This window comes from Atractosteus spatula, chromosome 18, assembly GCF_055471065.1.
Source record: "Atractosteus spatula isolate fAtrSpa1 chromosome 18, fAtrSpa1.hap1, whole genome shotgun sequence".
Lineage (NCBI taxonomy): Eukaryota > Metazoa > Chordata > Actinopteri > Semionotiformes > Lepisosteidae > Atractosteus > Atractosteus spatula.
Window position 1 is genome coordinate 8782900 of NC_142723.1, and position 25233 is coordinate 8808132.

Here is a 25233-nt window from a genome sequence, read left to right on the forward strand (position 1 = left end):
CACTAGTTTAATTAAGTTTCCTAGTTAAACTCAAAGCAGCTGTGACAAATTCACCACAAAATGTAAGGCTAAAACAAATTGCAGGCATAAACTCTTTATGTTCTGAAAGAGCACTTAACTTACATGAGCTTCCTTCTTATTATAAACTTATTTTGCCATAAAGACTGCAGAGTAATTGAGTGTGACATTATTGTACTCCTTTTCTGGTTTTCTTTAAATAACATTTTTAAGCTTTGCCAAGTTCCTGAATAATATTGCAATTAATTAAGATGCAGAGCTGCAAGCATGTGAAATTAAGAAATTCAGATCTGCTTCATTTAGTTTTAGAGGGGAAGTACTGTTTCAGAAATCTTATAGTTGTGTGTCTTTGACCAGTTACCACCACACAAGGCAACCGTAAGTGCTGGTTGTTGTTTGTGCTCAGACTCATAAATTGCAATGAGAAATGTACTGGTGTGTCAATCACACAATCACATCCAGACCCCCTAGATTTAGGATTGGACAGGACTGTGCTTCTTTTACATGTCTTGACCCATTTGAACTTTCACCTTGGGATGAATCTGGTGCAAAAACCCACATTAAAAAATGCCATTAGTCTTTTTAAAGTAATTCTGCTTTAGGAATTATGTAATGTAATTGTTATAAAAAGATATTAGAAAGCATAACCTTAAGATGTCCTGCTGTTTATAACTTTCCATTCAGACGTTTACAAAATGTTACCATGGGGTTTGGTCTTGAAGTAAAAAAATTAATTCAGATTTAAAAGAATGTCAAATCCTGTGTATTTTTGTCCATTACTGTGTTTTGTTTGACTAGGCTGCAGTTTGTGACTATGTATAGTATAAAAATGTTCTATATGTACAGTAAATATGTTTATATTTGCCAGACAAAAATATTGGATAGAAAGTAGTTGTTTTGTTTTTAGCTCTTATATCTGTTATATAAGAGTTTCTGGCACAGTATTGATCTGTGTACCACTGAGCTGCTCTCAAAATGGGTACTGCATGAAAAAAACAATGCATAACTGTAGTTTGCTTGTATATTCCACTGGCTTTCTTCCTGCTAAAACAGAATCCAGACCTCCCTAACAAACACCCCTGAAGGCTTCTTTTCATATAGCAGGTAAATTTCATGGTGACTTGGCTGCATAGTTAGGTTTCCAGCTGTGTCACTGTATTCAAAGCGGGTGAAAGACTTTTCAGTGACGTTTGAAGAGTTTGAAGTTTGAAGAGAGGCTGCAGTAGAAAAAAGCTTGCAGTAATAGACTTGTCATAATTTGTGCTGAAACAAAAAAGTTGAAAAGGTGAGTGTTGGTCCCCCCCCCCCATATCTTACAGTCCTCCTTAGATGGGAGGCATTCATAGAATGAGTCAGAAAACAGAAACTCACCAAACCGAAGTCCTTTTAAAATGAGTTTGTCCATAAAAGTACTTAAGACTGTCTTCCATATAATGTTTTATTTCTGTAGCCCACTTGCCCATAAAGTTTAACTACAAGAACACAAATATTTTAAGTATTTACTATTGATATTGTAAAAAGGTAATTTAGCTATTTTAGTTTAGTTATTTTAACCTCCTGTTTACTGTATCCTTTACTGCAAATTGTCTAGTTCAGAAGCACTGGTCTAGTTTTGAAGACTTTTCCTTAGTTTTCAGTAATTTCATTATTCAATTCAATTTATTTTAATATACTGCCTTTCACAACAATGTTGCCCCAAGGAGCTTAACAATTCAATTGACGATACATTTTGTCAATACACAACAGAAGACCAAAAGACAATGGAGGAGAGGAACCAAAAACTCCTTAGTAAGGAGAGAAAAAACCTCTAGGGGTCCAAGGTCAACTTGTTGCCCAACCCCTTTGGGCATGCTAACATTATATAATTTAAAAAAGGAAACGATGAGGGTATTAATCCATCCATCCATCATGTCTTCTGTGTGTTGTACTCCATCCAGATCTCTGTAGACCAGAAAATTCCTCCTAAACGATAGCTGTATCCACGAAGTCCCTCTTTAATCCATGGCAGTGATGCAGCATCCAACTCAGATGGTACCCAACCCGGGCACCATCCGGACATGTGGGGAGGAGAATAGGATAGTTTGGTCAGAAAAGATGTATCTACCTGGTGGGCCAACATAGAGGCACACAATGGCATGTACAGCAGCACCAGCAGCAGGCTATAATGTAAGGTGTGAGTAGGCTAGGCTGAAGTAATAGGTCTTCAGTCTGGATTTGAATACTGAGATTGACTCGGCATCCCGAATATGGGGTGGGAGACTGTTCCATAAGCTAGGGGCCCTGTAACTAAAGGCTTTACCACCAACTGTTATTTTATTAATTTGTGGAATATGAAGAAGACCTGCATTCCGTGATCTAAGCAGGTGACTTGGATGGTAAACATTAATAAGTTCCATTAGATAGACAGGTGCCTGACCTCTGAGAGCCTTGTAAGTAAGTAGAAGGATTTTGAAGTCCACCCTGTACCTGACAGGAAGCCAATGAAGAGAGCTAAGTATGGGGGTTATATGGTCGTACTTTCTGCTCCTAGTAACAATTCTAGCTGCTGTATTCTAAATTCACTGTAAGGTGTTGAAAGAGTGGTTGGTGCTCCCTGATAATAGGGCATTGCAGTAGTCTAACCTGCTGTATACAAGAGCATGTATTAATTTCTCTGTGCTTTGAGTGGAGAGAAACTACCGTAGTTTTGCAATATTTCTTAGCTGTAGGAAGCATGTTTTAGATACTGTTTTAACATGAGAGTTAAATGAGAGCCTTGTGACTAATATGACGCCTAGGTTACGTGCTAAGTCTTTGAGGCAAATTTTTAAATCTTCTGAGTTAAGTGCTGAAGTTATAGTAGTCCTATCAGTATTGTTTCCTCCAAACAACAGAACCTTAGTTTTATCATAGTTAAGTAACAAAACATTTTCACACATCCAAGTCTTTACTTCATTAATGCAATTAACTAAAGTGATAATAGAAGAGTTGTCATTTGGTGTAAATGAAATGTATATTTGCGTGTCATCAGCATATGAATGAAAGTTAACATTATGTTTTTGTATTATCCTACCTAGCGGCAGCATGTAGAGAGAGAACAATATTGGTCCCAGCTTTGACCCCTGTGGTACCCCAAACTGAACTGGTGAAAATGATGAAGCAGTACAAATATTAGATATTTGAACATAATGAGAATATGAAGTAAACCACTTAAGGATGGTTCCGGATAAGCCGACCTCACACTCAAGCCTGTGTAACAAAACAGAGTGGTCATCCGTGTCAAAGGCAGCACTAAGACCTAGAAGCACAAGCACTGTTGCATTATTCCTTTCCTATGAATAAAGAAGTTTGAGGTAGATTATTTTTGTATCTGTGTGAGATACAGACTGCAATGCCAGTTAGGAGGTGGACATGCATAGGTGCCTTAGATTTGCTGTGTGGTGAAATGCATGTAATCTTAATTTTCCCATTGTGTTATTGTTATTATTTCTGTTACTAAAGTTGATTATTTTTTTCATGGCTTGTTATCTTGAAAATGAAAGATACTGAAATTTCATCTTGCTTTTTAGATTTGTCCACAAGACTCAATTTTTTTGGCTTCAGGAGACAAAGTTTTTTCATAGATGTAAATGACACAGTCCTTGTTGACTGTCCCTTCTTTATTCTGTGGAAACCTGTTAGTTGAGCACTGGCCAAGCAGGGAGCAGTCTTTCTGTCTGGCTTATGCTCCACAAGTGCACCTCAGTCCAAACCGTATTATTTCCTGCCGTTAAACCTTGGGCTTCTGCCAAGAAAACATCCGAACAGGGCTGTGCTGAATTGTGTGGGTGGTTAGGGTTGCAGCCTGATGGTCTACAGATCCAGAGTTGAGAATGGTAAACATGTTTGAGATTAAGTTTCAGGAGCGATGGAGCAGGAGAGGTGGATTTCTTGGTGTTGTTAACTCCTCCCCATTCCATGCCCCCCTCCCTCCAACATGCCTATTCATGCATTCTGGCCACTTGTTTAACCTTTTCAAACATTCCTTTTCTACAGCCTGTTAATCTGGGTACAGAGACTGTGAATTAGTGCCAAACTGGAGACATTGTTTCATCCTTATTCATCAGCCCCATACAAATGCAGTAAAAAGCATGATGGCTCTCTCTCGTTTTAGTCAGTTCAGGCTGCTTAACATTTTTCACCTCTGACCTTACGTGACATGTGCCATTCCCCATTGTGACATCATAACCACTATGGAAACAGCTCTCACAGGTGCCATTTTCCAAAAAGGATGGAATAAACTTGTCACTCTTTGCAAGAAAAAAACAGGAGCTGAAAAGAATAATAATAATATTTTTTTTGTTGTCAGGATTTTATTCCTGGAAGAATTTTATTTTTCAAGCCAGGTGTTTGAGGCCCAAATTATGTGTTTCTTTAAGAAATGATAGGACAAATTTTAGATTTACTTAGTGACTAAACTATAAAAATTAGTAAGATGGGCCAAATGCAGGCCTTTTGTTTTTATTTAATTAAATAATTCTTATTTAATTACCTTGAATTAAGATTGTTTTTCTTTTCCAATGTGACAAGTCCACTAATTTGAAATGAATTTAAATTAAATTCGATCTGTGTTTGATCATTGTCTTGTCAACCAAATATCCCTTGGTAATTAAATAATATGATGCCTCTGAATGTCTCATTCCACCTATGTCCTCTTTCAATATTAAATATATTATTTAGGATATTTTCATTAAGTATATTTTTAGTGCAATAGTCATCTGGAAGTGCATTGTTAGGGCAGATGTGTTCCAGTGCCAGAAATTTGACATGAGATCACCGAAGCTAACAATCCATAGTGAAGTTAGGAATATACTTTGCATATGATATGTTTTTTTTCTGGAATCTATCATATCTATTAGACCTCTGTGAGCTGAATTTGTTTGAAAGGGTACACTTTTTACACAAAAAAATTAATTCTATAGGTGTAAGGTTTTTGAAATCATATAAGAATAAACACCAGCCTGCTGTGGCCACTTCTTGCGTGTTGTGATGCACTTGTGAGATTAAGGTTAAAGTGCCTAAATGGATGTGAAGCTCATGTGTAAAAATGGAAGAGGAATAAAGTTCAAGACATTGGGAACTTTAAAATCCCCATAAAAAATGCCTTGTTGTATTTCTCTGAGGTAAAATAAATGTTCTTTTTGGATTGTTTTAACTTCCAGATGGTCCAAGAGTAAATACATTTCCAAAAGTATGTAAAGTAAAGAGGTTTACAGACTTGATTTGGATTCATTGGAATTTAGATTCATTAACAGGAGTTTTTCTTGCATAAATCTGACATTTGATAAAGATGTCTTCAGATAAGCTATCCAATGGAGGAATCTTTATAGAGGAAGGCATTATTTCTGTAGTTAGCTGGCTTAGTCCAGAGCAATGATTTGTCTTTGATTTCCAGTAGTTCATGAGCCAGTGCCTGAAGATCGATGGGCACATGTCCCAAAGAAAGTGAAGCACATTTCTCAAGGCTAAATTTTTCTTTAATGTATTAGTTTATAATAACCCTATAAATTTCAACCCTATAAGGTATTGAAAAAATTAAAGGATATATTCCCATGGATTTTCCCTCTCTGATAAGTTTTCTGTCTCCTGCAGAGGTCCTTTAATATTTTAGCTGCTTGGGCAGGCAAGATGTAAAATTAGAATGGTTGAATTGATGTTTCTGTTTTATCTGAGCAAAGTGGCAAAAGAATTCCATTGTTCAGCTTTTAGCGTCTAAACTTTTGACCAGAGGCCCATTGACCTCTTGAAGAAATTGAACAGCCTTATCTTTTCAACTAAAGTGCCATAGCTCAGTTTAAAATGTTTCAGTATTGTGTTGAAATGCAGTTTATTCTTTAAGAGAGGAATCAGAGCACTGTACTCGAAGCCTTATCTAAATTACTGCTCAGTTTGTAACTGAAAACAAAGACATGCTAGATATGCTGAGAGATCACAGTTTCTAATAATTTAATTTGGTGTAAGACATGGAGTCATTCTTCTGTCAGGTTCATTCCTCTGATATTAACTTCACCTCCTATATTGTGTCCTGATGTTCACCAGTATGAGTGTTCATAGGTCAGTATCACAACTGCATGTAAAGTGTACAATTGCCCCTTAAGTAATGGAAGGTTACGCTTTAATACAGAGCAGTCATTCTGTCATTATAATTATGACTGCAATTGTATTTTGGTCCAAAACATGGCCAGATGCATGGAGTGAACGGTGCTTACAAAGCATATTTGAATGGAAGCCAAAGTCCTTGTATAGACCTACAAGGAGCTTACATTGATGAATATGCAAATTGTTGCTAATAGAAGTGCATCCATGTGTTAGGTAGTTAAATTTGAAGTTAGAAGTTTTTTTTACCATGTTTTAACATCCATGTATTTTTAAGATGCTAGTGTGAATGAGTGTTCAAAATTTTTAACTGCCATAGACTCAGCAGTACAATATTTTACCATCTGGTGAAAAGTCAACCAGAATGGATAGGTCAGGTCAGAGATTACTATGCCTCTATGCAGTAAATGAAAGCTCTTGAAAGTCGATACCACTGCCACTGAGAATACTCTGCTGCTGTAGGGGGACCCTGGAGAATTTGACCAATTTTGAGGTTGCAGGGCTGGCTGGTCAGATTCATTTATGTTTCTCTGCGGGTGTGGTTATTCCATTTGCTGCATAGTCTGGTGCTGATGCCATGAACTTTGGGAATTCAATTTTGTAAATCTTTTGTTGGTATTTTCTAACTGAAAATTGGATTTTATAATTTATACATAATGCTTATTCCTCATTTTCCATAGAGCGATGAAATATTATATATTTTAAAGACTGTTGCCACCTAAATGGTTTTTTTCTGGTAGCTGAGGGACATTGACCTAATTTGAATTAGATACAATGATTCAAAGTACCTGGTTGTGAATTTAATTGATAGTGTATTAGCAGTTATTTAGTTAAATAATAATTATTGATTTAATATGATAATATCATTATCAAAGCTACTCTGCACACAACACTCCTAATCACTTTTATAACACTCAGAAAAAAAGTCCTTCAAACTAAAACCTTTAAACATTTTTATGTCTGTTTTGAAGAAGTTAGACTTTTTTATGATTTAATTCCATCTTGCAAGGAGTTTTTAAATTGGTCTGTGCAATTAAAATGTATTTTATATAATTATGATAATGTAAAAATATCAATTTAATTTTGTGCAGAATTGTGTGTAATGTAACCTATACAGGGGGTCACGAGAAATGACAGATGTTGGTATTATGCTTTGGATGACTGTATCGGAATTTGTGATTATTTTTTTACCAAATACAATACAACTCTAAATAATGGATGAGAGCTTGATTGTAATCTGTCTGTAGTGCATAACAACATAACAGCTGCAGTAGAGTTGAAGAAAGTTGATTCCCTGTGGAACATTTCCAGAAAAGTTTTCCCAGTTTCTTCTAGCTTTTTTTCTGACTCACCATTTGTCAACCCAGCTGTGGTAAAGCTTAGCAGAGCTCATTATTTCCACTTGCAGTACTCTGTGATTAGTCCAGAATCAAACTGTACTTCCCTTTAACACCTCCCAACCTACTTATTGCCAAATGTTTGGAAAGTTTGTTCAACTTAACTCCCCCAGTTCAACAAAAACTCCCAAGTCCTTTCAGTCCCATTGGACACGAGAACATTGCTATGAATGTTTGCCTTATCCATCTGAGTAATGCAGCATGCATTATCATTTCATTTCATTAAATGGTTGTCCACGCAGGCATACCTTATTGTTACGGGAGGCTAAGAATCAGAAGAGCAGCCATCACACAGCAGCAGGTTCATTGTGTCAGTGAAGGGCATTACTGAGGGAGTTTTAACTTTCTTTTCTCCTATCATTGTTTTATACCAACTAGTATAAAGCTGTTGCATTGTTTATTTAAGATTAAATCAAATGTCACCAACAGTGCAGGTTCAGTGAATAATTCAAAACCACATCACATCAACATTTTCATTCAGTTTGACCTATCACTGCTTAGAGCATCCTAGAGGTAATGCACAACCTATATGTCTGTGCCTCTTCATAAGAACTTTTATTTACTATATTTTCTTTAGTGGTGATTACTTTGATATTCAGTGTAATTACTTTTTTAATAATTAATGTGTTCATCACTTTAAACGAATTATTTGGGGATGTTTCACTTTTTTATCCAATGTCCACTTGTATCCTGGCAGTAATTAAAAAGAATAGTGTTTCTTTTCTTCTGCAAGGTTTATTTTTGTATAACGCACTATTGAAATGTAGACCATTTTTTTGCTAGACCATAATTTGGAATGCATACTATATCCTTTAGCTCTTTTAAGTAGTTAACATACAAACTATAAACTAATTTGATGCTTTTCACAAAGAGCAGTTATAATCCATAGGCTTTGGGACCCATGCACAGTTGTATATACCAGGAATTCAACAACTGTGAGAAAAAGATTTGATTAACAAACTGTGCAGAAGGCGTTTTAACATTGTCATAGGTTCTTTCTTTATAGATGCAATTTTTTATTCATTGTTGAAGCAGTGTACCGTGACTAGTTCTATATATAAGTTCACCAATTGAGATTACAGTAGAGTGAAAACATGGTTTCTTTAATATGATGCATGTGTTTTCTGTAATTAATTGAAATGATGTTCCATATTAACAAAGAGGTTTACCTGCATTGCTGTTGTTTTTATTAAGATAGTAGATATTATCTGCAGTCCATCCTAAGAGTGTTTCTCATTACACTGTTATCATGCATCACAAAAGAAATTCATCTTTAGTTATGAGATCTTTAGAAAAAAACCATCTGCTGTATAACTTATCTGATTGCAAATTTTCAAATGATGAAGCAACCCAGCGTGGTTATTAATTTGACTTTCTCAGTGTTCTTTACATTATTCACAACTAATGTTTAGTGACTTTAAAAGCTTTTGTTTAACAGATAGGAAATATGTTGTTTTTTCTGCTAAATTCCAAACCCAAGGGAGAAAGCTAGAAAAAACAATTCATGATCAGCCAAGTCTTTAAAGAGGTGCTACAGGAATAGAATATTACAAACATTTTTTTCCCCACTGTTCCTCAATTAATTTGTTTACAGACCTACCCATCTTACAATTCTTCCTCTGGTGCTTCCATTACTTTTGGGAGGTGATAAGATAAAAGGAACATAGAAATGGCAGCTTTAATCACAACTTGTTGAAAGTGGAAGGACTTGGCCGGGTTTGATTCTAAACCAGCACAGTGAGAGGAATGAGTAAGGAAGTTCAGAGATTTGCTCGGTGTTCTTTGCTAACATCTGTGATCTAAACAGATGTGTCAGTTTTTTTTTTCTTTGGAGCCGGTTCTAGTGAGAGGCCATGGACCAGAGGGGAGGAACATCCTTGAGGTTTGTATGGAAAAATGCCAAAGAACAGATCTGTCTTTAACTGGAGCTGCAGTTCTCCCCCTCAGCAACATGTAGATCCTTTGCTGCATCACTGTGGAATGTCAGCATATCATAATACCTGAGGGGAAGCGAAATATTGTCTTGTTGGGCTAGCACATAAAGTATGTGTGAAAGTCCAAGAGAAGAATATGTAAGACATGGCTCTGTAACTGATAACCGGAATGGATTCTAGTCTGAAGCAGTGTCTGGAGCAAACATTTGCAGTCTTCAGTCAGACAATAGCCTCAAACAAAAGTGAAACCCTTTCTGTGAGTGTGCTTTTAAAGAACATTTAAGAACTTTAACACTTAAGAGAAGCATTTTTCTGTCAATACAAAAATTGCTTGCTGTATGGTGCAATGACAGTTTTTTTAATTAGCTTGCACACATACTGTATTTGGCTACTCCCAAAACTGATAAATTTAAGAAACAAATTTAAAAATAAGTTCATGTATGTATACCAGTTTACTGTGTTGAATGCAAAACCCTGTTGGTGATTCATTCAGTGTTTAATCACCAGTAGGGTTCTGCATTCAACACAGTAAACCAGAGGTGTCAGACCTCCACATATCTTAAGGGCTGTAGGCTCTACTCTTTTTTTGGAGAGGAACTGGGACTGGAGAGGAAAATGTGTGTACTGTATGTATAGTATCTAGTAAACTTAATGGAATTAGACCATTCTTTTCTCTGGCTAGGTTGTAAAGGTTTGTTCAATGTTCATGCTTATCAGAACATTTTAACACAGTAACCAGATTTAGATTCCTCTGTGCTTGCCTAAGATATCTTAACTCTATGTTAGGCAGACTAAATTATGTGTTTAGGGACTGCTGGTTTGCATCCCAGTTGCTTGTGATTTTGATTTGGCAGGTACTCATGGGAAGTGGTGCACAGTAGTCAAATGGGCAGATCACCCTACAGTGTCAGGAGATAACCACTATTAAACTTCGCCTGCACTGTCCTTAGATAGGAGGAGAGCAGTGAAAGCGATAGCTGTACAGACCAGCACAGACTCAATTAATGTGTTCAGATGAGATCTCTATTGTTCCTTTGCTTTTTACATTCATATAAGTCCTTCAGAAAATTAAACATACCACTGTAGTTAAGAAAGCTGAGAAATCAGAGAGTGCTCAGAGATATCCACAAAGAAGCCAACAATTCTTGTCTTGTTTTCTGGCATAAATCACATATTCTGTTATTATATTTCTAGATTTTTCTAAATCTAGAAAACATTGTTTTGTTTGTGGCTAACCCTGGCAGGAACAGTTATGTTCACAATGGAAATTATTTCCGATGTTCATTTTAACTACATTTAACAGATTGTTCAAAACTAGATTAGCTGAGATTTCCTGAGATTAGAATTTGGTTTTTAAATCAGTATTTATAAGGGTTGATCTCACTCATTCATATGATCATATGAACCTGCTTAGCTTCAGTGGGTTGCCAGTTGTGAGTTGCAGGGTGATATGGCTGCTGGCTAATAATTGATAACCAAGAAAAATTGAACCAGAGTTAGAATGGCAAAACTAAAATTTTGTTCAAACTAAAATGTCTTCAAGTATTACCATTTCATATCTCATGTGTGATCTTCATCAAGGAGTCTATTTGAATTATCTTAAAAAATATAACTGTGTATGGCATTTTTCTTTCTAGACTTTTCTTTTTGGAGTCATTTTATCAGTCTAATACCATGAAAACAAATTAAAAGCCATACTTAATATACTATTTAAAGGTTTCCTTTCCATTTCTTAAATGTTAAAAGATCAAATCAAAATGTTAAACAATATAAAACTTTTTCATATCATGGATATGAAGTTAGATTTAAATAATATTTTACTGGGTGTGTTAGATCTCATTGTAGGGGATAACGTTTGGATCTTTGCCTTTATCCAACTCAAACATTTAAGTCACCACAGGGGCCTTTTTATAAATGAAGCTTTTTGGTCTGAAGCCAAGGATATTAAGTATGTCAATGGAAAAAAAAATCTTAGGTTAAAGAAGAAAAAATATCCCTCCCCCCAGATATTTCATGGATATGCAGCCATGTTTCTAGATTTTGTTGGTCTTTTGTGGATTTTCTTTTGTAGAAACAAATATAAAGATATAAATGTCTTAAGCCATCAGTTCACACTTCATTCAAGTGTGCAGTTACCCAGCAGCACAGTGAGCACAGGAGGTGCTCAGGAGTATGGACCAGAGCCAGCAGGAGATGCAGTTCTAAAAGGCATTTAAGTTTCTTTATAGTGTGAATGCCTCAATATATACAGCAATTTAGCAAGGGTAAACCCTGCCAATAAACTGAATGTAAGTAAAACCAGATCGTATCTTTTCTGACAAAAAAAGTTAGGTGTCTACTTTTTTTGCATTAGGATACACAGTCACATATGTTTATGGGACTCCTGCTGATAAACACCTTATTTACATATAAAAGGTAAAAATAATGAGTCATTGAAATTGTTGCTGGGTAAAAGCATCCACTAATGAGGGAAATGATCTTGTCTCATTTTGTAGTTTTTGGCATCAGTACAGCCATTTCTTGGAATGCAAGCTTGTGATTCTCACATGCAGTAGGATAACGTGCAAGTGTTCCCATAGGCTCCTCTCATTTATTGGGCATTGTAACAAAATCACATTTATCCATTGCAAAATGGCAAAGTTTAGCATTCTAAAATTGTTTTATGTGTATTTTATATTACCAGCAATAAACAACATAGTTGTTGGAAAAAACAGTATGTTTTTGATGTTGCCAGACATAAACATAATATTTTTTCTTTTTCTTTTCCTTATAGCATTTAAAGGGTGTTTTCCTAAAAGCTGATACGACCAGATTACACATTGAGTTAAAGGGGGAGTTTAGGGATCTCTTGAATTATTTAAAAATATTTTGCATACATAAAACATCATATACAGAAACTATAATAAAATATTCTACTTACATGTATCAAGTCTTTCTGATGTAGAAAGCATAGAAGGTACTACATTAGCAATGTGAAACTACTGATTTTTTTTATTTTTGTCCTGTTTTAAATATGCTTATTTTATGAGCCTTATTTTGTGGTTGTGGGCACAAGTTTAACAAACAATCATGAGCTGGAAACTTCACACAGCACAGTATATGCATTTCCTATATAAATAGGAAATACAATAAAAAGCAGAATTTTGTCTTTCGTGCTCCTAGTTGCTTTTTGATTGTGTTTTTCTCAGCTCCATCGCCGGAAAACACAATGTGCGGAAAGCTTAGGGAGGTGCATTACAGCACCAGGAAACCTTCTGGTCTCTTTTATGGATTTAGAAAATAGGCTCTTCCAGGAAGGAACTGCTGACCCTGCACTAAAATAGAATAATCTGAAATATCTCTAATACAACCCAAAGCAACAATGTTTCCAAACAAAACATTTGCTGGAAGCTGGAAGGTCCAGAGGTACCAGATGAACAAAATAAGATGATACTTATTTTTAAGTTGTAATGTCTCTTCTTCATAGAAATACCTCCAGATAACAAATGCTAAGGTGTTGACTTTGTTTTGTTTCAGAGATCCTGGAACGAATCTGCAATGTTTAGGCCATGTATACCCATGGGTATCTGTGAACTACAGATTTTATTTTTTTAATACATTTCGAATGTTTGGTTTGGTAAGAAACAACCCTGAGTGAAACTGATCATGATGGAGAATTCTCCCTTAAAACTTGCCTTGTTACTTTCAAGATAGTTGAAAGAGAAGGATTGACTGTATTGTTATCTTTAGTTGCAGAATTTAAACATGTATATGTTATCTCTCTGAGTAAAATTCAGCAACTACATACTTTGGTAGTTGTGAGACTTTAAACAAACCCTTGTGCAGTAAAGATTTTTTTTACCCTTCTTTCCCACACTGTCAGATCACAGCTTAAATGACATACAGGAGAGAGGGGTCAAATGTTTCGGAGTCATTGAACTGCATAAAATCTTCATAAAAAGAAAATGAGATTTAAAAGCATTTACATCCGAAGAAAATGATTTTGTTTTTGCACAGTTTGACCTTTATTTGAAATGCAAAAATTTAAGCCTGGGAACAGTTATTTCAAAATGTCATTATCAGGGTTAAGCATTGTATTATTTTGCTGTGACACTGTATACTAAATTCAACTAAAAGGACATCTGTCCAAGAAGGTTGGGCATCTTAGTAATAGCTTTTAATAACAGTCCCTTTCTTTTTATGCTGAGTTTCTCAGTTAATGGCTTAGTTGAACCTTCTCCCTTGGGCTTATGTACCTTGGCAACAGCTCCTGTTTGGGTTTCCTTGGTGACTATGTGTTTAATCTGGAGGTTAGAGGGCACCGATTCTCATTTTTCTGGGTTTGATTGTTTCCTTGCTATGAGATGGTGGTAAAATCAAGAGCTCTTACTTCAGAAAGAGATTAGAAATAAAAAAAACATTTAAACATTTTAAAACATGAGTTTTATGACTAATTTTATTTGGGCACTGTAGCATTTATCCATATATTGCTATCTCATGTTTTTTACAACTACTAATGCAAAACCCCACTATATAAACATTGTAAATACAGAATAAAATCATATTGTTCATATCTCCTTTTCAAGATTCTCTTAGTTGGCTTCAATCTTTTAAGCTTTATTTCCCTTCATTCACCAGGATGGGGCTTGTAAATAAGCAGGGGCCAGGGTTAAAGCCCCGGGTGGCACTGTCTTGTAAATCCTCCTGTATCCACACACAGCTGTTTCCTGTTGGAAGCGTGGGCAGACTTGGGATGTGTAGACACCTCACTGCAGACAGGAACTTGAGCAGAGAGCCATGGTCAAATAGGTTTTCAGAGACAAAGCTTCAAAGCAATTCAGCTGTTCACAGACACTTTTTAGTGGCACACTATTGAAAAACAAGGCTTGAATTAAGGGGGGTCTCAGGGTTAGAAAGTGACAAAGAATAGAAAAAAATGTGAAAAACATCCATTTCAGGAAGAAGGCATTTTTATGTAGTTCTTCACAATTTGTTTGATGTTGGCTTAGTGATGCTGAATGAATACCAGTGTTACAGCTCTGTATGTGATTAAAGATAACCAATAATCTGTATTTTTCCACAAGCAGCAACAGCAAGCTTCTATTACTAACACTTAAGTACATTTTACTTATGTAAATAAGACTCAAATGTATCACAGTCTGACAAATAATTGAAGTGTTTGTCTATGTTTCATGGGAAAGGTGTAGTACTTTATACAGAATATTAAACAGCATACAGTATGGAAGCTCAGCAGTTTTGTATTTCTTGGAATACAGAGATTTATTAACTAAAAATATTCAGTATCCAGACATGACAATTGCATCCACAAAAGACAGTTTTTAGTGCTTCATTACACTTTTTTAAAATATAATTTCTTGGATAGATTCTTTCTAATTTTGTGCCTACTCTGCTACCGTGGGTTTGCCAAGATGTCTCAAATAAGTGGATAGCTTTTAAGTTTTTGTGCCATTTTACAAATGTTCCACATTTAACCTAAATATATTCAATATATAGTCAGGAAAATATAAAATATGGCAGCATAACTGACTCTAAAAATATGTTCAGGAATAAAGCAGTGCATCTTGAAAAGTAATCTGGAACATTTTGCTCCTACATATGAATAGATCTGCTGTTTTATACATTCTTAAATTGGAGGTTGTAAAAACAGTAACCTTAGCCTTTAAAACTTTCATTTTTGTTATGCTAAAGCTATTCCTTTAATCTTTTCTACAGTTTACAATTGCATGTACAGAATGTGTGAGGTTGAGAACCATGCTACCTGTAGCAGGTATTCTGTCTGTAACGCACTCATATAAGTTTGTCACAATACATTTTCCCATCTTTTTACACCTTTTATTTTTACTTTAGTGCACTTAAGCATTTAATACTTCTTAGTGTTTTTTAATATTAAAGAAGTCAATCCAGTGGGCTTCAATGAGTAATAACCCTTAAAAAAGTTTAAAGGAAAAAGCAGTGTTTACAAAAATATCTTCTCCTTTATGACTAGTAGGTTTGGGTAAGTTACAATGCAATTAGGAACCTAGAGTTAGGAAGTTCATGAAAGGATGTTAGAACAAAGTCTCCTCTAGAATCAAAACATATTCACTGCAACAATATGAGAGACTTATTATTTTCTTAATCTTGTGGATAAAATTCAACAGTATTTTGTGCTGCAGTTATTTTCTACTTTGATTTATTATTATTACAACATTAATAGCTCATTTTGCTCTGTGTTTTTGTCTGTCTTCTTGCTTATGAGCAAATCCAGAACAGAAGGCCAGCAGGCTAGAACAGGCCGACTTAACTATGGTTCTTAATTCTGCTATATTTTGCTTGTAATTTGCTTTACACTGCTGATAGCTGTTCTTTTTCAGATCCTGTTTTGCATATCCCTCTTGGATAGAGTGTGGTTTTGAGCTTGGAGTCATTGGAAAAAGTAATCAGAATAGATTACACTAAAAGTATATACATTGCAAATGTGCAGTAATCTGCACTAAGAACAGTATTTATAACAGAACTACACCAATCAAGGAATTCCCCCACCCCACAAACAATATAAATCATTCTAATTGGTATTACCAAAAGTAAAATGTTTTTTTTTTTGTTCAGGGTGAATCAGTGAAATATTTCTTGGACAACCTGGACCGAATTGGGCAACTGGTGAGTATGTATATTAGCTTAATAATGAGTTTCACAAGCCTATGTCTGAATAATACTGTTTCATATCTCAAAAATGTATTCTCATTGAGAATTAACCCTCAGTTGCACTGACTGTGTGAACTATACTATTCCATTAGTCACATCCTACATGGTTTTCCAGTTTATATCAATGCAAAACTTTGAAAAAATGAAAACAAATGTTCTAATTTGTTCTTTTTGTGACTAAATACACTGAAGAGCAAATTAAAAAACATAATACAAGACAGCCTACTCTGTTTTTGTTTCAGTTATGTACTTAGGATCGGGACAAATGCCAGCCTTCTTCAAGTTCCATTTATGGTCAGATTTTGTGTTGGTAAAAAAAAAGTAGCTTGAGCAAGAACCCATAATCCCAATCCAATGAGAAACAGGGATCTACTTCACTGTATCTTGAATTTGGGCTTGATTCCAAGGCCTTCAGGAACTGCAGTGTGATAATTTCCTGAACATCAAAGGCTTGAGTCAGAATACCATTAACTGCCAAATTCAAAAGGTCTTGCAGTGCTTTGTATAATGTGAGAATTTCTATGGAGGTTTTTGAGGTTCCCTGAGCCTCCCTTCATTCATTCAGTTCATTCAGATATTGAATTGCTTAAACAACTGCCAGCTATTTAGCTGTTAGTTTAAATGTACAACCACTGGGAGCCTTTACAACAATATTTTAAAATGTGTCCTGTCACTTCAGCAGTATTTTCTGTTGTTTTCACTATATTTAATTGGTATGAAATTCCATATTCAATTTTTCAGTTGTATTTTAAAAAATACACATTTGTTAAATATTATTTTTAAAATAAAGATTCACTCTCCATGTTCTGTCACTTGAAGCAGATAATATTAGTATCACAGTAGTCAATCAGTGAACCTTTTATACATTTATATCTAATTTTAACCTTATATCTACATCTTTAATTAAAGTAAATTTAATTTCTTAGCATCTCTCTCTCTGCCGTTTAAAAAATGAATATATAATTTTTAATAGGTTTAGATTGCTGTCTTATATATTGCAAAATTTGTGTACTGGTGATCTGTATGAATACAAATCACTGGCATTATACTCTTTATTTTCATTGGAGAAAGTTTTGAATAGTATTTTTATAACCTTTCAAGATACAGCTGCATATTCTTGTTAATTCTCTTTATTTTTCTAACCACAGTAGTAGGTGTTGCAGAATGAGGCTTCCTCTATTGCTTAATGATAGTAACATTTTACATTAAATATATTTAACTCTTTAAGTGCTTCAGAAATGTTTTTTAGTACTTCAGAAAGGTTTCTTCAAACTGTGTAATTAATGTAGAGTAGCGTTTATATAAATATGACATCTGCTTTGAAAATGGTCTTGGATTTTAAAAGACTTAACAACTGCTCTAAAACATAAGTTTTGGTAAAATCAGATATGTAAAAATCAGATCAGAAGCTTTTCTGTATACATTTCATGACAGCAAATCAGTAAGTTCCTGTTCACTTAGTCTGCTTAGCAGAGTCATCAAGTCCATTTACACATTTACACAGGAGTGATAATCCTGTGAAAATGTGTTAAAAACTGGGTTTTGATTAGCCAGTCATGGAGTAAGATGCAAATCAGAGTAACAACATCAAACAACATTAAGGTTAAGACATATAGGTTATGTGAAATGATTTCCATTTTTTTTCTACGTTTACAACCTGACCACCTAGTGCAGGGATCTCCAACTCTGCTCCTGGAGACCCTCAGTTCATCACATTTCAGAGGTCACTTTTCAATCACCAATTTCTAGACTTGGAACAATTACCCTGTGCTCGTAATGCAGATAATTTGTTAAATTTAATAATTTACAGACAAGACTGTCAAGGAAGAGGCTTTCCTTTCTTAATTGAACAAATTACTTGGATTATTAAAAAGCTTGGAGATGTTCTTAATCTTTACAAATATGTGACCTGTATAACTAAATGGTTTGGGTCTCTCTAGGACAAGAGTTGGAGACCACTGCTTTAGCATTTATCTTGTTGATGTGATGCACAATGTGACAAGTCAAAATATTCTTCATCCAGGGTTATTTTTTACTAGCCACTTAGTGTGGTTAATAAGGTAGGATACTGATTTTTTTTTATTTTTCATAATCAATTTCAGAGTTATATCCCAAGCAGGCAGGATATCCTGCTGGCAAGAAAGGCCACCAAAGGTATTGTGGAGCATGACTTTGTCATCAAGAAGATCCCATTCAAGATGGTGGATGTGGGAGGTCAGCGCTCACAGCGACAGAAGTGGTTTCAGTGCTTTGATGGCATCACCTCCATTCTCTTCATGGTGTCCTCCAGCGAGTATGATCAGGTGCTGATGGAAGACCGCCGCACCAATCGTCTGGTGGAGTCCATGAACATCTTTGAGACTATTGTCAACAACAAGCTCTTCTCCAACGTGTCCATCATTCTCTTCCTTAACAAGATGGACTTGCTGGTGGAAAAGGTGAAGAAGGTCAGCATCAAGAAGCACTTCTCTGACTTCCAGGGAGACCCTCACCGCCTGGAGGATGTGCAGGCCTACCTGGTCCAGTGCTTTAATCGCAAGAGGCGGAACCGAAGTAGACCCCTCTTCCACCATTTCACCACTGCCATCGACACAGAGAACATCCGCTTCGTCTTCCATGCAGTCAAGGATACCATCCTGCAAGAGAACCTCAAGGACATCATGCTGCAGTGATCGCACCTCTCTTGAGTGCCTTGCATCCATTCCTGCGATTGAACACATTCAAAGTGCAAAGTCGCTCTCCTCCCCATCTAATGACAGTAGTATAACTCCTAGGTTTTATAGGTGTAAAAAAAAATCCAGGTCTTCTAAATTTTTAACCAATATACCAAATTTTCATCTATAGTGGTAAGAGCTATATCTGATGAAAGCATTTGCCCTGCAGGGTATATATAATATTCCATCCACAGGAGCAAACATTTTTTTTTCACAAGTATCAATTATTTTTCCCATTGGTTGTAAACCCTTTAATTGTATTTAGATAGTGTTAATATACAGAATGCAAATTAACATTGTCATGGCTATATAATAGTATTGCACTAAAGACTATTGCATATACTGCAGTTATATCAAACTGAGATCTAAGTGCCTGTGTGACAGATTAGTTTCTTCATTGTTTGAATTTACAGCAGTGATTCTGACAGCTTGTTAACAGCCATTTTCCCCCTAAGGTGTCAGAATAATGAATTCTATAGACACCGATGGTTAAGGGGAATATAAAAACATGTATATGTGTTTTTTTAGTCTGCACCGCCTTTGTCAAGAATGCTTGTAATAGGAAGGGACAGGTGCCCACTAAAATCAAATCAGATAGACTTCTTAATTTGTATAGCATTTTTAAAGATATGAGAGCAAAAAGTATTTTGGGGGGAGGAGGTTGAAGGAGAGAAAAACCTATTTTGCATTATCTAGTGCTACGGGGTAAAAGGCAATATAGGTTATTCTGTCTAACAAGTAATTCAGACTACTGTAGTGGAACTGCTTTAACATAAGATCCTTCCTTTTAGGACTGAAGTGTTATTAACTGTTAACTGTTGTGTCTTCTTTCAGTGTGCCTCCAGATCCAGTCTGAAAAGCCTAGCTATAAGCACTGGAAGCCAAAACCAAAAACTGAAAGAATTGAATTTATAGCATACGTATAATTAAGAACTGTAAAGAACATTAACTGAACAATTACATTTAAAGCTTTACACTGCCGTCTGTTAATTTTATTTAAAGCCAATAGCCTTAAAATTAACAACAAAGCTAAATTTTTAAGCTTCTACAGCACTGATTTAACCAGTAACCTGACAGCACGCTCACTGTGCTGAAGGTATTTGTAATGGGATTCATATTTTTACAGCTGTTTAGTTAAAGCAATGATTAAATGACTTTCCACATTATCACCATATCACCTCCTTAGTTAAAATATCTACTGGTGAACACTAATATTATTTAATTCATGTTGTTTTTGTGTAGCCTTTATTTAGGCAGAATAAAACCTTGGGACACATTTTTGTATGACAGTAGATAGCAGTATGATGAGAAGCAGAAGTTAGAAGATTGCTTTTTGTCCAAGTGTAGGCTATAGTGCCTATGACACATCCCAGTGTGATAGAGTTCCAAGTCAATGCCTTCTTGATATTTGATATAATGTCTTTCCGTCTTCACTTCCTGTCATAAAGCAGAGACCCTTATTGTGTAACTGCCACAGATGTGCACTTTGCTTAATCAGCAATTCTGCATTTAACCCTTGATGGTCATTACAACTCTATTCTTGAATATGACCATTAAGTGCATACAGCAGTGTGTCAAACCTCTTTCCTGCCTAGTCTTGTTCTTAGTGTTCCCTGTAGCTGTATAATTGTCGCTTTCTTTTTGAAAATGAATAATAATCTGATAATTTGACAAAATCCAACATTTTCTTGTATCTCCATATTGATTTTTTAGTAAAGCCAAAATACTTAACTGATTTATGGCTCAAATAGCCCAATTCTTTTTCTTAAATCCTTCAAAATGTAATTTGGAGCGAAGGGAGGCTTTACTCAGTTTTTAAAGAATGTGAATACCACTGTACATTGTAGATTTAGGAGATTGTTAGTGTTCATTCCAAAGGTGTAATTTACTTTCCATTGTAACACACAGCTCTAATATATTGAATCCTCGGGTCTATATTGGTTTTGTCAGTAGTAAAAAATGTATGAGCTTAAAGAAAAATGCCATTACGATGTACACACTTTTATAGGACAGTCTTCTGTAAACATTATTTACATCATGGTTTCTAAATTCTGAAAAGAGCAAAATGTGTATATTGTAAATATAATGTATAAAGTTTGTCTTCCATTGGTTGTAACCCCTTAGTGTATTTTAACCTTTATTTTAGTATTATTGCTTCTGATATCAGATTTCAAAGTCACACTTTGTCAAGAGAGCTCTGATTGATTCAAAACTAACAGATGTTTCATTGTTTCTTTATTTTGCAGGCACTTGGTTCTTAAAATTGAATTCTTGACTAAGGCTATTAAATTAGTCACTAAGAGTCCTTAAATTCACAAAATTGCATGTAACTGCAGTGGAAGAGTGTTATTTTTAGTAACAAATATTTTTTGTTGTGGAGGAAAAGGTTTGGAAAACCTGGCATTTAACAACATATATCAGAACCTAGTGATTCCAGAATAGCATTCCTACTAAAGTTGTCCTGAAGATGTCCTATATTTTTTACTGATAAATGATGGTATTTGTAATTTACATTTTTTGCACTAGAAATCTAATTTGTGTTTAAAGCATGTTTTGCAAGGTTTTTGAAAGATACTGGGTTCCATAGTAGTGTCCAGTAGGATCCCCTGGGGATAATGCCTTTGTTCTGCAGATGTGTGATTGACCATGTAGCTAACCTATTATGTTGCATTTGTAGGGCTTAAATGCTAAGAGATAATTCTGTTCTTTTTCCAAATAACTTTTAGTTATTTGTCATGGGCACAAAAAAATTAAGTCCTGTATTTAAAAAGAAAAGACTGCAAATAGAAATAATATATCAAGTTAAGGGACATGGGTCAGTATTCTGGAGCTCGCAACTAATGAAATAAGTTAACTTCGCACATTTAAATTAGGCTGATTTGTCTAAAAACTGGCAAATACAGAATGGCTAAACAGTGAATGTTTTATGTGTATCTGAATTATGATCATTGTTTAGTAATCTATTCCTGTAATCTGGTTTTGTCATCAGTATTTGCTTAAATAGATTCTGCAAACTTAATAAATTTCCTCAAATTGATTCCACCTGGTATAATATATAGGCCTCACATAACACTGTAGTGTATTCAAATTGTTCTTCTTATTAATTTTATTTCCTTTACATCCTCTCCATATCAGGAACATGCAGTAGGCCCCTCTGATTTTCCAGTCCTAATGATATATTTGTTGCTTGTCACATCTCATAAGTTTTTTGACTGATAAAAACAGTGCTTTTGTATGTGGGGAGTGGGTTTTGTGCTGTGGTACTTCAGAGGAATGAGAACTTGCGTGATGTTATTTTGGAATTACAACAGTTTATGTTGAATGAAGTGCTGTAGTTCTTTATGATTAGTAAAGGTGAAAAGTTGTACAAGGTGTCAAAGGAAAATCTAAGGTTTTGTTTCTGGAACAAAGGAACTTGAACTGATTAACATCTGTCCCTCAGACTAGTAAAAATTAACCAACATTTTAACCTTGCCAGCTTGTAATAAATTCTGGTCTCCTGGCTTGCCCTGTAATCAGAAGACTAAATTTGCTTTTGCTGAAAAAACTCCTATAGCCAGGAGTAATTTGGAACTGACTTGTATTTGAAAGCTTGTAAATTTCATTTATATTCCCCCAGCTTCCCACACACCCATATCATCCCCTAACAGGCCTCTTTATTTAAAATGGCAAACATCTAGCACAGCTAAATGCCAGTTAAGAAAGACTGTTGTTTAGTCTGTCTGAGTAGCAAAAGTCCCACAAAACAATTTCTGATTTTATGAAAGCCTTAATAATAAAAAAGACAGATATTGACCTTGTTCCCTTACTGATTAGAGACATGAACATGAAAATTAGCCTAGCTATTAAATATAAGACTTTCATTCTTATGATGACCATTTAAAATTATCATGTGTTTATTTTAAGAACATAATATAATGGATTGTGGTTTGTTTTCCGGATATGATATAACGTCCAAAGGAATTATCAAGACTTTATCTGATTTTAGAATTTGAGATACAAAAATTTCAAAAATAATAGAGCTGGGCACAATATAAATGCATTGGTTTATGTAAATATTAAAAAATATTATGTTTACAGTGAATGTAATATTTAAATTTCTTGATCGGAGTGCCCTGAAACTTCACCTTTGTGAGTGTTACACATCATGTTTGATGCTTTGTTGTGAAAAAGTACTTTGAAAACAAAATTAGATCTGATTTGCTATAACCAGAAAACCGGGAGTAATAAAATTATGTATTTCAGCTTTCAGGCCTCTTTCATTCCTCTTCTATAGTGTTACATTGAGAGTGTCAAACCACATGGTTGTTCTCTGTTCACTTTATTTAGCACAGTGATTGTAATGAAAATGTCCCTTGATTGTAAAAAGTTTTAAATTCTGAATTGATTAACTGTATTGCAGTTGTTCTGTATATATGAATTGTATAAATACATTAAATATACTATATGTTGATTGAAGGTATTTTTTTAGATTTTATTTGGCAGCAAGCCATGTCCTGCATTCTCCTTAAAAATGTTATAGGCCAGGCTTAGATGTCTGGTAATCACCATGTCTAATGCACAAAGATGCCACTGCAGAGAATATGCTCCTGTTAATAAGAGAGCAAGTTTATGGCCTTGGTAAACGTTGAGCAGTAGCTAAAATAAATTCAGAGCATCAAGATATTATAAAGAAAATATGCTGTTACTGACAACCTAATTTTTTAACAATTGGCATTCCTTTCCAGATCATTAACCTGTATTAGAGGTTAAGAAGAATAAATATTTTGTTAAAAAGGGTTTTTCTACCTCCTCAAAATTACTGTTAAAAACAGTTCTTTCAAAACATTGAAATATTCATCTTGTCCCCACAAAGGGAGAATAAGATAGAGGGAGACCCATAGTGGACATTCAGCTGACTAGGTCAGTGTTGAGGATCACTGAGCTTGGATGATATAGCAACTAAAACAGTAAAAAAAAATGGAGTGAAAAGGAGTACTGCAGAGTATTTTTTTAACTGCTTCTGAATACACAAAGTCTAATAACTTGTATATTATTATGTAGAAACCTAATATTACAAACCAAGGAAAAATAAATTAAGCACTATACAGTGTACATCTCTTTTGTGCTATGAAGGTGACTGTGTTGGAATGCATGGACTTTACTTTCAAGGTCAAAAATATGGTTTACTGAGTTGTGCAAGAGTTAATAAGCACAGGAAGTTTTATCTCCAGGAGTCTGTGGTTACTTATTTAATTTCTGTCTGAAGCTTCATTAGTTCAGCAGAATTTAATACTCTGACCTTTTTACCAGTTGTGATTACCTGCTTTAAATAACAAAATCAGATGGAAATAAGGCTACAGGACCTAGAAAATGGTGGATTTTGAATCATACTACATCCACAGAGTTTCTGGATGATTAATGATGTCTCTGAAACAGTAACATCTTAGATGTGAGACAAAGACAAAACAGGAAAAGATACAGCCAGATTTTTGCCTGTTTTTATTACTGTGAAATTAAACTTCATAATTTTCAAGAATCATGTCTGAGTTTATTATAAGGTTTTCAGGTCGATCAACTTGTTGTACTGTTGTGCTAGTGAGTGCTACTACCGTGAAAATGGGGCTAGTTCATTTTTAACCTTGTTAAAACCTTTTTACTGCCATTGTATCAAATGAACCCGATACATTAGGACACAAAAAAAAATACTCTTCAGATAACCCTTTAGTAAATGGGCACATTTCACAGTGGAACCAAGATGCAATCAGGAAACTTACAAGGACTCTTTTTCAAGCAGGCCATGGATTGAGTAAAATCTCATGACTCTTGTTATCTAAACATTTCCTTGAGGCTCAATTTAATTGAACCAAAAGCTGAACTCTGATATTTAATAATCTGCTATCATCACAGAGCAAATGGGCAGACAGCAGCTGAGGCCCACTGGGAAGGAAATCCAGTTTAATATTTCTTAGCATTTTTTTAACTAGGTTAAATGTCTGATTGTTGACGGAGAACACTGAATATGAAGGAAAGTGCCAAGTGACAAAAGACTGAAGGACAGCACTTTGAACTGGAACATCACTAAAAAGTAATTTTCTCTTTTTTTCAAATATGTGATAAAATGTTAGAAAGGAAAACTAAAAAACAAAAATCCTGTGCAGTACCTAGGTACTACTTGCTTTTTCATACATGTCAAAATGATGCTTGATAATGAAAACATGAAGAAACACGACCAATCCTGTTATGAAGAATGCAGTGTTCTTAGCATTTTATAAATTTTCTGGGTAGCGTCCCTAACCACCCGTCTGCAGTTGGGAGGTTTAAGACATGATGACAATCCCAGTGTTTTTCTTTTGCCATCTACAGCGAGCCCACTCCTGAATTCTGAACAAG

At 35.0% G+C, this 25233-nt stretch overlaps 1 protein-coding gene across 1 annotated transcript in view; it reads left to right on the forward strand.

Moving 5' to 3' along the window:
• Window positions 1-23311, forward strand: part of gna12a (guanine nucleotide binding protein (G protein) alpha 12a) — a 64216-nt gene extending 40905 nt beyond the window's left edge. Inside the window, exons 3-4 of the mRNA XM_088936796.1 lie at window positions 16052-16102; window positions 18250-23311. Of these exons, the coding sequence (XP_088792922.1) occupies window positions 16052-16102; window positions 18250-18819 (621 nt within the window). The 3' untranslated portion in view covers window positions 18820-23311. The remainder of the gene's footprint in view (window positions 1-16051; window positions 16103-18249) is intronic.
• Window positions 23312-25233: the final 1922 nt, after the last annotated feature.